The 14548-nt window shown below is 34.9% G+C and overlaps 2 protein-coding genes across 2 annotated transcripts; one reads left to right on the forward strand and one right to left on the reverse strand.

Moving 5' to 3' along the window:
- Positions 687–3095, forward strand: LOC104726808. The gene is made up of 12 exons (XM_010445755.1): positions 687–1053; positions 1137–1271; positions 1367–1526; positions 1619–1718; positions 1809–1891; positions 1983–2055; positions 2141–2206; positions 2286–2333; positions 2419–2465; positions 2544–2625; positions 2710–2789; positions 2903–3095. Exons 1-12 carry the CDS (start codon positions 885–887, stop codon positions 2964–2966), a joined length of 1107 nt encoding a protein of 368 aa, XP_010444057.1. The 5' UTR covers positions 687–884; the 3' UTR covers positions 2967–3095.
- LOC104726809 (LRR receptor-like serine/threonine-protein kinase ERL1) lies at positions 3125–9350 on the reverse strand. Its single transcript, XM_010445756.2, has 27 exons — positions 8993–9350; positions 8244–8382; positions 8077–8148; positions 7899–7970; positions 7747–7818; positions 7579–7650; positions 7412–7483; positions 7262–7333; positions 7079–7150; positions 6933–7001; positions 6770–6841; positions 6617–6688; positions 6454–6525; positions 6291–6362; positions 6116–6187; positions 5968–6039; positions 5809–5880; positions 5654–5725; positions 5493–5564; positions 5341–5412; positions 5195–5266; positions 5038–5109; positions 4880–4953; positions 4665–4793; positions 4245–4583; positions 3786–4156; positions 3125–3694 (listed from the first exon to the last, which is right to left on the reverse strand). Exons 1-27 carry the CDS (start codon positions 9081–9083, stop codon positions 3368–3370), a joined length of 2907 nt encoding a protein of 968 aa, XP_010444058.1. The 5' UTR covers positions 9084–9350; the 3' UTR covers positions 3125–3367.

Consider the following 14548-nt stretch of genomic DNA (forward strand, 5'->3'; position numbering starts at 1 on the left):
CCCCCACCCCCTAATCTTTTGATTTGTGTAATTTTCGCCCTTAAAATCAACTTTTCATCTTTCAGTTTTTTTTTGGCATCAAGGAAGGAAGCATATAAATCTCTTCTTTAAATAATTATAGGAGTATCCAGAATGAAAACCCAAATTAATAAACTAGTCAAATATATCTTATTTAAGTACTTACAATTATTGAAATCACACAAAAAAAAAGTAATAGCCTAGATACACTTTAAAAAAACTTCCAGTTACCAAGAAATTATCATAACTTAGTTCATAAATTAATTAATAATAATATGTTCTTTTTATTTATTTTTTGTAAACGAAAATTTTCTATTTAAGATTTAAAAATAAAGTAACTAAAAATCTTGTCAAAACCAAGAAGTGAAGGATGTTTTTAAATTTCTTTTTTTGTAAGATTGTGTATAGTTATATTAGTAATCATCAATAAATAGATATTTTGTGTATAATTTTTGTCAAACAAATACAAAATCTTTAGATGAAAACATTGGTGTTTATGGTAAGAAGAAAAAATAAATGTCGGGTCTATTTGGTGATATTCCAAAACTAAAGAACCAAAATCAAAAATAGGTTAAAAATGTGAGCTGTAATTACACAAAGGTAATATCGATACGGCGCCAACTGAATTAGAACCGTTACCTTTAATCTCTCTGTCTCTCTTCTCCATAGAAAAAATTAGAGCTTTCATCTCTCATCTCTCTCTCTCTCTCTCCTTTGCTCTAATTTTCCCAGAGATTCGAGGAGGAAGGAGGAAGAAGAAGAGGAGGGAGAGAGAGAGAGAGAGAGAGGGAGAAGAAGAAACAAATCGCATTGATTTATGCGAAACTCTCCTACTCGATTCCTTCTTCGGATATCGGAATTTGAGTATGGTTCCGGAATCAACAAGATTTAGTTTATCTGGAGATGATTTCGAATTCGATATTGATTTCGAATTCGATGCACCTCGGTTCTACGATTTCTCTAGACCTGAGCTTTATTCCGAAACCGAAGATATCGAAACTTGGTTTCAATACTCTGGAAACTATCCTCCTTCACGTATGACACACGCAAAGACTTGCTTTTGTTATTTTATGTTTTCTCTTCAATTGTATTGAATCTTTTTTATGTTTTGTCTTCAGCTTTTAGCCCAAAGTTCAATTGGAAATTTGAACCACTTGAGCAAGTTACGAGCATCGTCGCAGAATCTAAGCCTGTCGAGGTCACAACCGAATCCTTGGATACCGCCGGTCTGAATCGCAATGAGAAATTCAACGGTAATGTTTCTGAAATCTTGGTTTAGACAAAGATAATGATGCGTCAATGCTAGTTTTTGAGACCCTTTGTTTGTTGTTGTTGTTGTTGTTGTCAGGGTTCATATATTATAACCAAACAGTTAAAGATGTGTCCAAGAAAAAAAGTTCCAAATCTAAAACCAAATCAAGTATCTCTACTTTAACAAGACCTACGGCTTCTTTGCTTGCAAGGCAGAACAAACCATTAGACATTTACTCTGTTCAGCTTCTGACTAGGTAATATTTAGGGTAATTTACCCAATGAGGTAAACCTTTGTGGATTTGATTTTTTCTTGGCTTCAATAACTCTTTTTTTTTATATGTTTTAGATGTCAGAGGTCATTAGCCAAGTTTGGAGATTACGTATCTCCGATTTTAGTCTCTAAGTTACAAAACCAAGATATCAAAAGGCAAAAACCAGAAGCTAAGGTGTGTGATATATATATTATAGGGAGTTTTGAATCTTTGTGCTGATAGGTTCCACCATGAGTCATTGTAAACTCTTTTATATGTTTCTAGGTGGCTCATGTCGGCAGAAGATCCAAACTCACTGTTCCAAGGGAGCCGAATCTCAGAACTGCAGAAAGATCTGAAAGACACAGGTGAAAGGACTCTGAGTTCATAATGTTTGTTTGCCTTTTGCATACATTTTTAAAAGTGATCCTTAAAGGCTTTTTCTCTGGAGAGTTTCAGGTCTAAGGTTAACTCAGAAACCGAGAAGAAGAATGCAAAAACAAGTTCTAAAATACAAACTAGGAACAAAAATGTACTTACTTATTCTCTTTTGTGTTCATTCCAAATAGCTTTAGTTTCTTCATTACCACATAGTTTATGATTTGGATTCCTTGCAGATAAACCTGAAACCTTCTTTAACATCTTTGCCCAAAACTAATACGCCACGGTGTCAAGATCTTCAGGTATAATGTACCTTTCAACAGCTACAACTAGAAAGTTTATTTATCGTTCCTCATCAATTAACAGAATTTTATGCGTTAGGCATTTCGTTTAAGAACAACACTGAGAGCAAAAGAACGCTCTGTAAATGTAAGTCATAAATCTTTGTTCCCATTGTTGAATGTTGATTGATTCTACGCGTTCACATTTACTTAAATAATGTCTCATATTGCAGGCTAAAACCGATGCCATACAAGAGAATGATGCTACCAACTCCAGAACGTTAGTGAAATTGCTTTGAAACTCCATGAATAAACCTTTCCTAAATCGTTCTCACACACACACACACACTTTCTACAGGCTTAAGCGCACTGATTCCTCAAAAAGTAGGATAGCCAAAGAAAACCACAGCAGAAAGATAAATTGCCCTCTAGACCCAAAGGTAATTCAACTTTCTTCCAAAAACTTGTGGAATTGTCCCTTTGTAAACATATTAACAAGTCCAAAATCTTCCTTTTCTTGACAGAGATCAAGCAAAGAAGAACTCGGTGAGGCAACCCAATTAGAATATGGAAACCAGAGCTCCTGCAGGACAGATAGTAACAGGTAACTAAAAGCTGATCCTACTTTAATCTTTTCAAAGCTCCAATAGTTCAAAACAAAACAGGCCATAATATATATCAGACAGACAGACACCATTGATGATATAATTTCAACAGGAGCCTGGATTTATGCCGGAAATTCGATTCACAGGTTGTTGCTAGAAACCTGATCACTGCATAATCTTCACCTTGAAGATGTTCTTATTATGTTTATACATGTAATACACATACACATTCCTATGTCTATATATATGTAAACGTGTATACTTGTTTAAATATATGCATAGAGAAAGAGATTGTCTATTTTTTTTTTGTTGTGGGGACAATACTTTATGACTTTAACGAACTCGTGAACATGTTCGTGGGAGAAAACAAACATTAACTTCACATATCCTTTTCTTTCATATAACCTTTGTTCTTATCTTAAATGCTTCCCATACCTTCTTTTTCCTTACCCAAAACACCCCTTGTACTACCCTAAATTCACTGTAAAAAACCATCCCCCCTTCCAATCAGCAATACTATCTTCCTTAGGACACAAGAAACTAAACAAAGCCCTAGAATGTTTTTAAAGCTGAAACCTTATATGCTACTGTTGGAGATAACTTCACGGAACTGAACAAACCATTGTGATGCCTCCGCCTCAAGATTCCTAACTTCGCTCTCATGCTGCGGCGTTTTGGTTGATGGATCAAGAGAGGGCAGCTTCTTGGCCACTTGCAGAGATGGAAGAAGAGAGAGCAGGACCCTAGAGACTTCAAGCATTGTTGGTCTCTCTAAAGGGTTTCGCTTTGTGCATAAGAGAGCCAGCTGAAATGTCTTCCTGATATGTCCTAAGTCCATACAAGTCACAGTAACCTCTGGATCAACCGCTTCCATCACAGTATTATCATCAGCCTTTGACAATATCTGCAACAAAAGAAACACATTTTTTTAACTCTCTAATGGTTCAAAGATCATATATCAGTGTTTCCTCAGAGTGTTTCTTGATTCATATTACCAGTTGGTGCAAATTGGCTTCATTATCCACTGCTTTCTTCCCGGTTAGAAGCTCAAGAAGAACAATCCCGAAGCTATAGATATCAGATTTCTCGTTGAGACGTGAAGTACGAGCATACTCTGGGTCTATGTAACCAATTGTTCCCAAAACATAAGTCGAAGCATGAGTTTTGCTAGCTGGTATGCTTTTAGCAATCCCAAAATCCGATAAATGTGCTTCGAAATTCTCATCGAGAAGTATGTTCGATGACTTGATGTCACGGTGAATGATCCGAGGAGTACAATCATGGTGAAGATAGGCGAGTCCTTGTGCAGCTCCAACCGCTATCTTCAACCTCGTCTCCCAATCAAGCTTCACTTTCTTCAATGATCCTACTCCAAGGAAAAAAGTTTCTTTCTTAGATGTTATCTGCAAAATCATTTTTTCAAAAAATGATCCACAAAGGTTTAAAAAACTAACCATGAAGAAGGTCCCAAAGAGAACCATTTTCCATGTAGTCATAGAAAAGAAGGTTGCCAACAGGAGACAAGGCGTATCCATGCAAGCTGACAATGTTTCTGTGCCTGATGTTCCCTATGGTCTCGAGTTCTGTCTCAAATTCCCGCAAGTTATGCGGATACTGATTGTAGATTCGCTTAATGGCAATAGGTCGGGAAGTTTTCAATGCGCATTTGTATACTGTGCTAGAAGCACCGTATCCAATTATAAACTTTTCACTAAGATTCTCGGTTGCTCTCATTATATCATCAAATGTGTGAATTGCCATGTCCATGTGCAGAATCACTAGCTTCGCTGAGCCTGAGAAACGAATCACAGTCGTATTAACAACTAATAAACAGAAGTGCATGTTAAGAAAAACTGTGAAGCCCTCATCATTACCTTCAGGTTGTTTTAAGGGACCATGTAGGATCTTCGTCTGCTGCTTTGATTTGTAAATTGCAATGAAAATCAGACATAGGAGAGTGATAACGCCAAGAACAATGCAAACCACAGCACCTCTTGAAAATGCTGAAATTAAGTCAAGTAAGCCTAAAAAAACAAGAATACGCATCTACTACTGAAGACAATGCTAAAAGTATAAATCTAGTAGATACCTCGGGATTTCGGTAAAGAAGGACAGCAGATAGATCCAACCCACTTTCCGCAAAGATATGGATTTCCAACAAAGCTAAACAAAAGATTTGAATCAGTTTTACACTGGAAGATTATGCGTCATGATCATAGTGAAAGAATACCGAGAGTAGCTTCATACCTGGCCGGACCAAAACGTGAGAAGTTTTTCATTGGTGGGATTGTCCCGGACAGATTATTGAAGGAGAGGTTCCTAAAACGTTTAGAAGAAGTTAGAACAAAATGTTGGATTCACAAATGTCTGATCACAAGTGAATGTCTCTAGCAAAAGAACTTACAGATTGACAAGAGTATAGCAATTCGGAAGCTGATCCGGAATTTTCCCATGAAGCTTGTTGTTATTCAATATTCTGCACATAAACATAATGAACCAAACTTCTATTTTGTATATAATGTAAAGGATAAGATCATATGATTAACTTACAAAGAGTTTAAATTCTGTAATTGGCCAAGTTCAGAGGGAATAACTCCGGAGAGCAGATTAAGTGATACATCACTGCAAGTAAAACAGCCAAGTCACTCAAAGAGATGGGTTTGATCTTTGATGTAACCAAAAGAAGCAACTTTGAGCCTTACATCATCTGAATGCTTCGAAGGTTCCCAAATTCTGCAGGCAATTGTCCACTTAGATGGTTTCTGCTAAGATTTCTGTTCAATAAAGCAAAATATCAAAACTCAATAACCAATCTAGCACGATAAACATTACAACTCTACAACTTTAAGGGTTAAAAACTTACAATATGAGAAGGTGTTCAAGATCACCAAGGGTTAATGGTATAGACCCTGAGAAGTTATTGCCAGACAGATCTCTGGAACCAAAAACATATGATGAGTTTGGGGCAAATCTAAACAACACATAAACAGAGGATGTAACAGTGTTGAGAAGACATACAGTTTGTCAAGATTGATTATATGTCCAAGCTCGGCCGGTATTTTCCCCTTGAAATTGTTTGACGAAAGATTTCTGTATTGGCAAGAATAAGCGGTCACTAAAATGTTAAGAGGAATGCAATGTTACTGCATTGTATAATGTATTGGATGTAAAGCTCACAGATAAGTTAAGCTCCCCAGATTGCGAAACGTCAGTGGTATAGATCCATTCAAGAAGTTCCCATGAACATTGCTGAAAGCAAATAAAGCAGAATTTAGTATAAAATAGAGGAAAACATAATTTCAGAAGGATTCATTTCATAGCTTACAATTGATTCAAGGCTGCACATGAACTAATGTTGGATGGTATGGGACCTTCCAAACGGTTATTGGCAAGATTTCTTTCATGTTGAACAGTGTATCATTGAAAAAACGTTAAAATGTAACGTCTCAACAAATAGAGTGAACAACTTAAGACTAAAGAGCAAGAACAAATAAACTCACAGCTCAAACAGTTGCTCTAGCTTCCCAAGCTCAGGTGGGATAGTTCCCACCAGTTTGTTGTCGTTTAGTTGCCTGTGAAATCGGATAGACGAAAACCGAAAACATAAGTCTATGGAATGCAAAAGCTACAGAGAAACAAACTTGATGAGTGTAACAAGCTTACAAATAGCTGAGACGTGACATATTCCCAAGCTCAGATGGGATTGTACCAGTTAGCTTATTTCCATGGAGATACCTAATCCAATAAAAACATGTATTATTGTATGTGCCAAGAGCTGAACATATGAAGCCTACAATATATGGTTTTTTAAACAAAGGAAACTCACAGCTTTCCGGTAAATGAGAGATTGCCAAGTATCGGTGGGATAGGACCAACGAGCTCATTGTCACTCAAATCCCTGTGGATAGAATAGGATTCACAAAGTCAGATGAGCCTGATCCGATAAATAATTTGACGTTTCTGTATGAATTGAACTTACAAAACAGCAAGAGCCTGCATTAGCCCAATAACTTCTGGAATTCTACCCGTCAGTCTGTTTCCTTGAAGTGACCTACAAGAAAGATAATACACAATGTCAGTAACCGCATGTTTAGTGTTTACATTCATCAATCATACTAAAGTTGAAGAGTCTCAATACTCACAGAGTAGCGACTTGGAGAAAGCCAATATTGTAAGGAATCTCTCCGGTTATCTGATTATAAGATATGTCCCTGTAATATCAAAAGTCATGAGTCCACAGTACACTTATTTGTTGGAAATCGGATGATTTTGTTAAAAAGGCACATACAGGATTTGAAAGCTTGTGCAATTTCCAATGCTCTCTGGGATAGTTCCAGTTAGATTATTGCCTCTCACATCACTAAAAACAACAAAACTAAAGTTAAGAAAACTCAGACTTGCAGGAAACAAAGAATGACCAGGAGGAGCTATACGAGATTCAAAAACATGGCAGAGAGTCAGATCCACTTACAAATACCACAAACCGGTTAGCTGACACATGTCAGAAGACAACGTTCCAGTCAACATATTCCCACGTAAACCACTGCAGAGAGAATGCATAAGAGAAGGAGGGGAGCACTTTTTTTTATGGTGTAAAGAGGTTTGGAGAAAATGATCTTACAGGTACTGCAGAACTTCATTCCAGTAAAGCAATCTCGATATCTCACCCGTTAGATGATTGCCTGCAAGATCACTGCAACAACATGATTCCAAATTAATAATGACAACGAGTAAAATCAACTTCCAAATATTGATTAATGAGTAACATGATGTAACTACAGAACTCACAGTCTCTTAAGGTTTGGAATCTGAGTTAAGGTTGCTGGTACTGGGCCTGTAAGCTGATTGTTCTTTAGGTTCCTGATATATAAAAATTGTTTAAAAAATGATACAATAAAGTAATGGAACTTGTAATTTTAGAAACAAAAAACGAAAAGTTAACAGTATAACACATACAGGGTATCAAGCTGCTTGAGTTTAGAGATTGAGAAGGGTATGTCTCCATATAACAGATTATCAGTCAAATCCCTGTATAAAAAGAGTATATTGAAGTCAAATCTATGACTTGAATTACTGAAAACTCTAGACACATGTTTGGAAAGGCTTACAGGTGAACAAGAGAAACACAGTTTCCAATCTCATCTGGAATTTGACCAGCCAATTTATTTCCTACCAAGTCTCTGCAATTGGAGAAAGCCTTTAGAAACACCATCTTTTAAGACTTTAACACTTATCAAACATGCAAATTCCACAGAGAGAAAGAAAAAAAAAAAAAAAACACATTACATTGATTGCAAATTCCTTAGATCTCCAATAGCTGGAGATATCTCCCCTCCAAGATTCAGATTGGACAGATTCCTTCACAAAAGCAAAGAACGGAAAATTACAAGGCCTGAGAAGTGAGACAATCCGACAAAGACAAGACTTTTATTGAACTCAAATAAGATTCTTACAGAGAGACAACGGAGAAGCTAACGTTGTCACAGAAGACACCTCGCCAAGAGCAGAAGTCAGTGTTGTGAACATCGTCCCAATCCAAAAGCATATTCACCAAGTTACTGAAAGAGCCTTTTATCGCCATCAGAGCTTTCCCTGTAGATTTTTAAAACGTTTGAAATGCGAAACATCAGTCAAATATTTAAATATATAGAAACCATTTGATAACCCCCAACTGGGGGATTTCTCAAAATTTCATATCTTTTCTCTACAGGACACAAATTAGGGACTACAGCTTCGAATTTTTTTCTCTCCAGGACACAAATTAGAGACTAAAGCTTCGATTTTTTTCTCGGGAAGAAACAGAGAGAGCTTGGAAAAATACAAAATTTCCAGTGTCCTGGAACAGGCATTCTAATCATGATTAAATTTCTTGGAAAATGGAGAAAAAAGATTGGGTTTATATATGCATTAGATGAAGCACAAGCCAGAGCTAAGTATTGGGTAGGAAAAAAGTTTTCGACTTTAACTCTCTTTCTCGGGGAAACCAAATGTTCAATAGAAACCCAAAGATTTGAGTTTCGATCTCTTCTAACCAAAAACGATTTTGGATTCGAAATTTCAGAAAAAGTTAAAAAAAAAAATCAAACAAGGGGTTAAAGAGTAAAGCGCCTAAACCCTAATTTTTGAAACAAAAATCAAATTTTTAACAAACATTACGAGAAAAGACCCAAAGAAAAAGCAAGCAAGAGGAGTTAGAAGAAACCTTCGTTGTTCATAGAAGAAGCAACACCAAGAAGCATACAAACCACAACTGCTAAACATAAAACCACTCGCTGCATCTTCATCTCCTTCATTTTTGTTCTTCTTTCCTTTTGGGGTAATAAGCCAAAAAGCTGGTTCAAGTTTTTTTTGATTCAAAACAACAAAGCAGAGGAGAACAAAACACAAAAGAACGAAAGTTCAGGCTTGTTCTGCCATTGTTGTAGAGAGAGAAAGGGGAACCAAGACAGGCGATTAGCGTGAACTGCAAGAAATGCAGAGCCAGCCAGAGATGAGATGTTAAAGAAGAGAGAGAGAGAGAGAGATATGGAGAGTGAGATAATGTACTACAGTCCTATATAACTAGAGAGCTGAACCCCATGAAAGAGAATGCTATAAGACCACGACAAATCTGTCAGTGTGAGAGAGTATATATGTATGTACACATGTATATATCTCTATCAATTTATGCTTAATACTCTTTATCGAACATTAACTTTGATGTTAATGTCACGTTGAAACATTAAACCACTTCAAAATTAGTACTAAGATCTCTCTCTCACTCACATTGTCACACACACGGAATATGCATTAACGTTTTGTAATTAACGGAGATGTAACGGCGTTAAGAATTTTTAGACTAGCTGATTGACGGCGACAAGACCCGCCGTCTGTAGTAGACGCCATTTTCCAATGCTGGGGGAAACATTATACTGATGGATTAATCCCGTTAGCACGCTATATATTTTAATCGAACGGTGGGATCATTCGCGTGCACGGTTAATAGGGTGGGACGCGATGTACAGAAACTGAACTATGCTTTTCCTTGTGAAAAGTTATTTAATGCTTTAATAGTGATCGGGGAAACCGGTTGGACCGGTTTGGTTTTATGGTTATCCTTTTTTTCGACCGTTCCTTTTTTAAGAGAATAGGGATGTTATTGGATTAAGGATTTTAATGGATTTTAATTAATGCAGGATATTAGTGGATTTAAAAGTTTAATGTATTTGTGTGGATTTTATAATGCATATAAGGTGGATTTGAAAGTCAATTATAATATATTTTTTGTGATTGTTATGGATTGTTTAAAGTTATTTATAGAAAAAAACAATTATCCATAATCAGTTAGACACCAAAACCATATTAAATTAACAACATCTAGACTTTTACACTTCGATTAACATATAGGGTTTGTGGAGGAAGAAACAGACATTGAACCCAGAAAAAAAGTGTGATTATATCATGAATCCAGAAAAAAAAAGTTATAGATCATGAACCGAGAAAAAAAGGTTAAAGAACACAAAAAAAAAAAAAAAAAAAAAAANTCTCAAAATAACACAGATTTGATGAATAAATGTGCCTATATAAAAGAATTGAGAAGAAAATCAAACAATAATATGTTAAAGGATAGAGATACATTTAAAGAGAAAAAGAAAAAATATATATATATATACTTGAGAAAAGTGTGGTATTGTGTTCGTTCATATTTTAGAAGCAAAGAAAGTTGAAATCCAAAATCACACAAAATCACTAGATTTTAATCGATTTTTAAAAATACACAATTAAATAACATCTCATTTCTAAATACATCAAATTCTTTTAAAATCCACTATCCAATAACACCCCCTAGGATTAAGTTTTTTTCATTCTCTTATAAGAGACCATGTCACATGGTGGTTTTTTTGGATTTGATTTCACAATTAAAGTTGTACCATTGAGACGTAAAAATTTGGTGGAATTGTACCTTGCGATAATTACAAATAAAGAGTCATATTGGTCTAAAGATAACTCTAATCGTTCACTAAGCTAATATTGATTGTCTCATAAGTAGAACAATCTATCGGTCAAACTTGATATTTCTTTCATTTATATATTCATTTTTTTACTCTAACGTTATAATATGTACTAGTTTTTAATTTTTATAGTCGTTCTAATAAATGTTGGAGGAATTTTGTGTCCACGAGAACAAAAGTTAATAAATGAATGAAAATAATATAACCAACCAAAAACTAATAAATAAAGAAGTGGTGTAGTAGTAGGTTCAGCTATAAGCGTCTCTAGTTCTCTATAGACTGTAAAGATGCATGGGTTAAGCTATGGCCTATCAAGACCACACTTTTACTGAACATTAGACATGTGTTGCATCTTAATCGGTAGGATTCATACTAATTTTTTTTTACTCAGTTACGGTTTTGCATTTGATTACTTATGTTATTTACTTACCCAATTTATGATTTTTTTTGTTATTATTGCTGTTGTTGAGCTGTAAAACAATAAAGGTCGTAGGGCTTCCTGCTATATGTATACAAATGCAACATACCTCTAGATCGTGGGCATACCTTGTTGATGTTATAAACATTTTAGGCAATTTGTTTGCTAGTTTTTATAAATAAGGTAAAATTGGTTCACGTTCCACTTTAGAAAAGAAAGCAAAATATTACAATTTTTTTTTTATATAATGAAAATTGTGATATCGAAAAACTTTAAAACTAGGGTTACCTCTTGTTTTGATTCGAAACGAAATAATGAGAAATAAAAGACTGTTAGAAGTTAAGAGTGATCTATAAACAGAAGCCTACGAGGGAGAAGCCAATAAGAGAAGAGAATAGTGGACACATGGCAAGATGTGAGACGCCAATACAAATGTATGCTTCATTAGTAAAAAGCTGAGACGATGGTTGTAGCGGTAAGTAGTAACTGATTTGGTCTTTGGCTTTGTAATCCCTAGGGAAACTTACGGTGGGCATTGTATCATTCGATCCCAGCCGTTCAAACTAAAAGCACTGTTCGTTCCAAGTTTCCCAATCTAGTCTTCTGTTTACATTACTATTTTCATATATATAATTAAATTCTTTTTTGATAAAAAAAAATTCGGTTTGAAAATTTGTAAGTTTTCTTTTCTTAGTTTGGTTTGGTTTTTTAACTACGGACTAATTGTTTCCTTAATGATAGGAAGTGTAAGAGTTAGGAATGTTTGATCATTAATGCGTAGTTGGTTTTTGTTTTGTCTGGTTTCAAATTTGACTTTCTTGTAAACCTTGCAAATTTGGGTGATGTTACAATTTGTACAACTTTGTCTTTACTCTTTAATCAAGTCCACACAGCAGCAAACCTTGCAAATTGCTTTGTTCCTCCTATCTCATTAAACCATATAAGTCAGGCCCATAATAGATATAACAAATAAACCCGTTTAAATATGAATATTGTGTTTGATGGGCCATTGGACTCTTTTATTTCCGTTCTCCACACAAGTTGAACCATCAGTCTCTCGATTAGAACAATTGGGCTACATGACCTGATGAGAGGTATTGAGCAATACATATTTTGCATGCAAGAACTTTATGCTATCAGCTAATTATAGTCCGACCGGAAAAAACTAGTCTACCAGATTTTCAATTGAGACGTGAGAGACTGAGGGTTCAACTTACAATGCAAAGATAGAATGGCTCACTATCAACCCCAACTACATACAATTATAATCAGTCCTCGGTGTTGATTGGCTGATAGGAACACATTCGTTTGATTTCATAAACAGTGAACTAAAAACCACTACCCGCGTTTCTTTATATGTTGGTGTACTTTAAAACTATGGAAATCTACTACAACTTTTAGTACAAAATCTTATGAGCTTTGTTACTCTGCTCTCAGTGCTTTGCCACTTGTCCTTGGTACAATACTAATCATTAAAGGTCTTGTAACTTTATCCACCAAGTTAATCCACTTTTTGGTTGTTAAGCACTCTTTTTCGGCTTAATATTTATATGATTACATTATTAGTCCAGACATAATAAAGTAGTTACTATACCAGCGCATTATAGATTGCTTATGTCTTAGGTTTAACTTTATTTTTTGGTGCAACATGTCTTAGGTTTAAACAAGCCATTGATATTGATGAATAGATTCGTTCCGGTAAGAGTCGTGAGTCGTGACTCGTGTGGTGTGTGTCAGCTGATTATCTCCACCAAGGCCGCCGCGTTTGGTAACCCACTCGCTTTTCATTACTTCAAAATAAAATTAAATAATTAATGATGATCAAATTAAGGGCTCACTGCAATTACATACACCGACACTTTCATCGTTTATTAATATTGTATCGCAGTTTGTTGGTTTTTTGTCAACTTATCATAAATTGTGTTTCCACGCGACTTCATCGTTAATACGCATTTTTTTGTGGGTTTTTTTGTTACTTATAAATTATATCTAATTACTAGTCTATTTAGAGTGCGAATGATAACTGCAGTCCAAACGATCAAATATGTCTGCGATTTAATCCGTATTACTGCAAATTATGTTTAATAAATAGTAAATAAAGAACAATTTAGTTTGCAGATGGATTTGTCCACTCCAACCGCTGTAACCATTCATACATTTAGTTACCATCGAGAACTAAATAGATATGTATTTTATTTTAGTTTACCTTATTACTTTTGATCGCTCTCAGTTGAACTAAATAATTAGTTTCCCGTATATTATGATGCTATTCTGACTTTAGTACTAGTATTAGTCTATTAGACTAAAGATTTAGTTCTTCCGTACATTATACATGGAATGGCTATAGGTTCATGAATCATAATGACGTTCCGATTTAACGAAAACTGCACATTGCTCGAAGTCAAAGGAATCGAACCCGAATAATGCGAAACATGATCACTATATTTTCCATATTTTTTAAACGTTGACTTGAAGCTCGTCCGGTTCGGGGTAATTAATTGTAACTTTGCTTTTGAGTTGGATCCATGTATTTTGACGATACTATTTTAATTTCGGTTTCTTTTACCAGCTAAACGACGTTATTGGTTTATTGAGTATCATATTTTAGTGTTAATTGTATAAACAAGTTCCATCAACCAAAATGTATTCATTTGTGCAAGTATGTAATCAAACTACCGTTTGAATGAAACCATTTTCCAAACAGTTTTTCGATTAAAAGATCATCAAACTATTCATTCATTGTACGGAATAATACTTTTCAATAAATAACCGTTAACTAAGACAAAGTTAGGTGATATGCACTTTGCTATTTTATAAACAAAGGATAGTGAGTGACCTAGTGTGCATTGTATAACGTTACATTATTCTTTTTAATTTTCTTTTCTATAGTTTTCTTAATTATCACATACCACGATCTATTCTTATAAGCTCTATTATCAACTTTTTAATAATCTTCACTTTCGTGAAAGCTTGACCGAAAAATCTAAACTAAACTAGTATTAGACTTTAAAATAAACGCTTGTTGTAATTAGTTACTAATAATTACTTCAACAAACTCTTCGACTAATATTTAAAGTTAATGTTGTTAGATAAAAAAAACCAAACAAACAGTCAATATGCTTTTCAATAGAGATGGTCCAGTATGGAACCAAATAAAAGTAAAGAGCCTACCAACTTTTTAGCTCACTACGTGCTTGAGTTTATAGTCAAATTTGATGAAATCACCAGCCACTCGAACCAAAATCAGTTGCCATTATATCCGGTTTTAGTTCCGGGTTAGATATATGCCATTAAAATCTAAAGTAAACTACAAAGAAATCAAATTATATAGTGTCATCAGCAAAAACAA

The sequence above is a fragment of the Camelina sativa genome, chromosome 11, assembly GCF_000633955.1.
Source record: "Camelina sativa cultivar DH55 chromosome 11, Cs, whole genome shotgun sequence".
Taxonomy (NCBI): domain Eukaryota; kingdom Viridiplantae; phylum Streptophyta; class Magnoliopsida; order Brassicales; family Brassicaceae; genus Camelina; species Camelina sativa.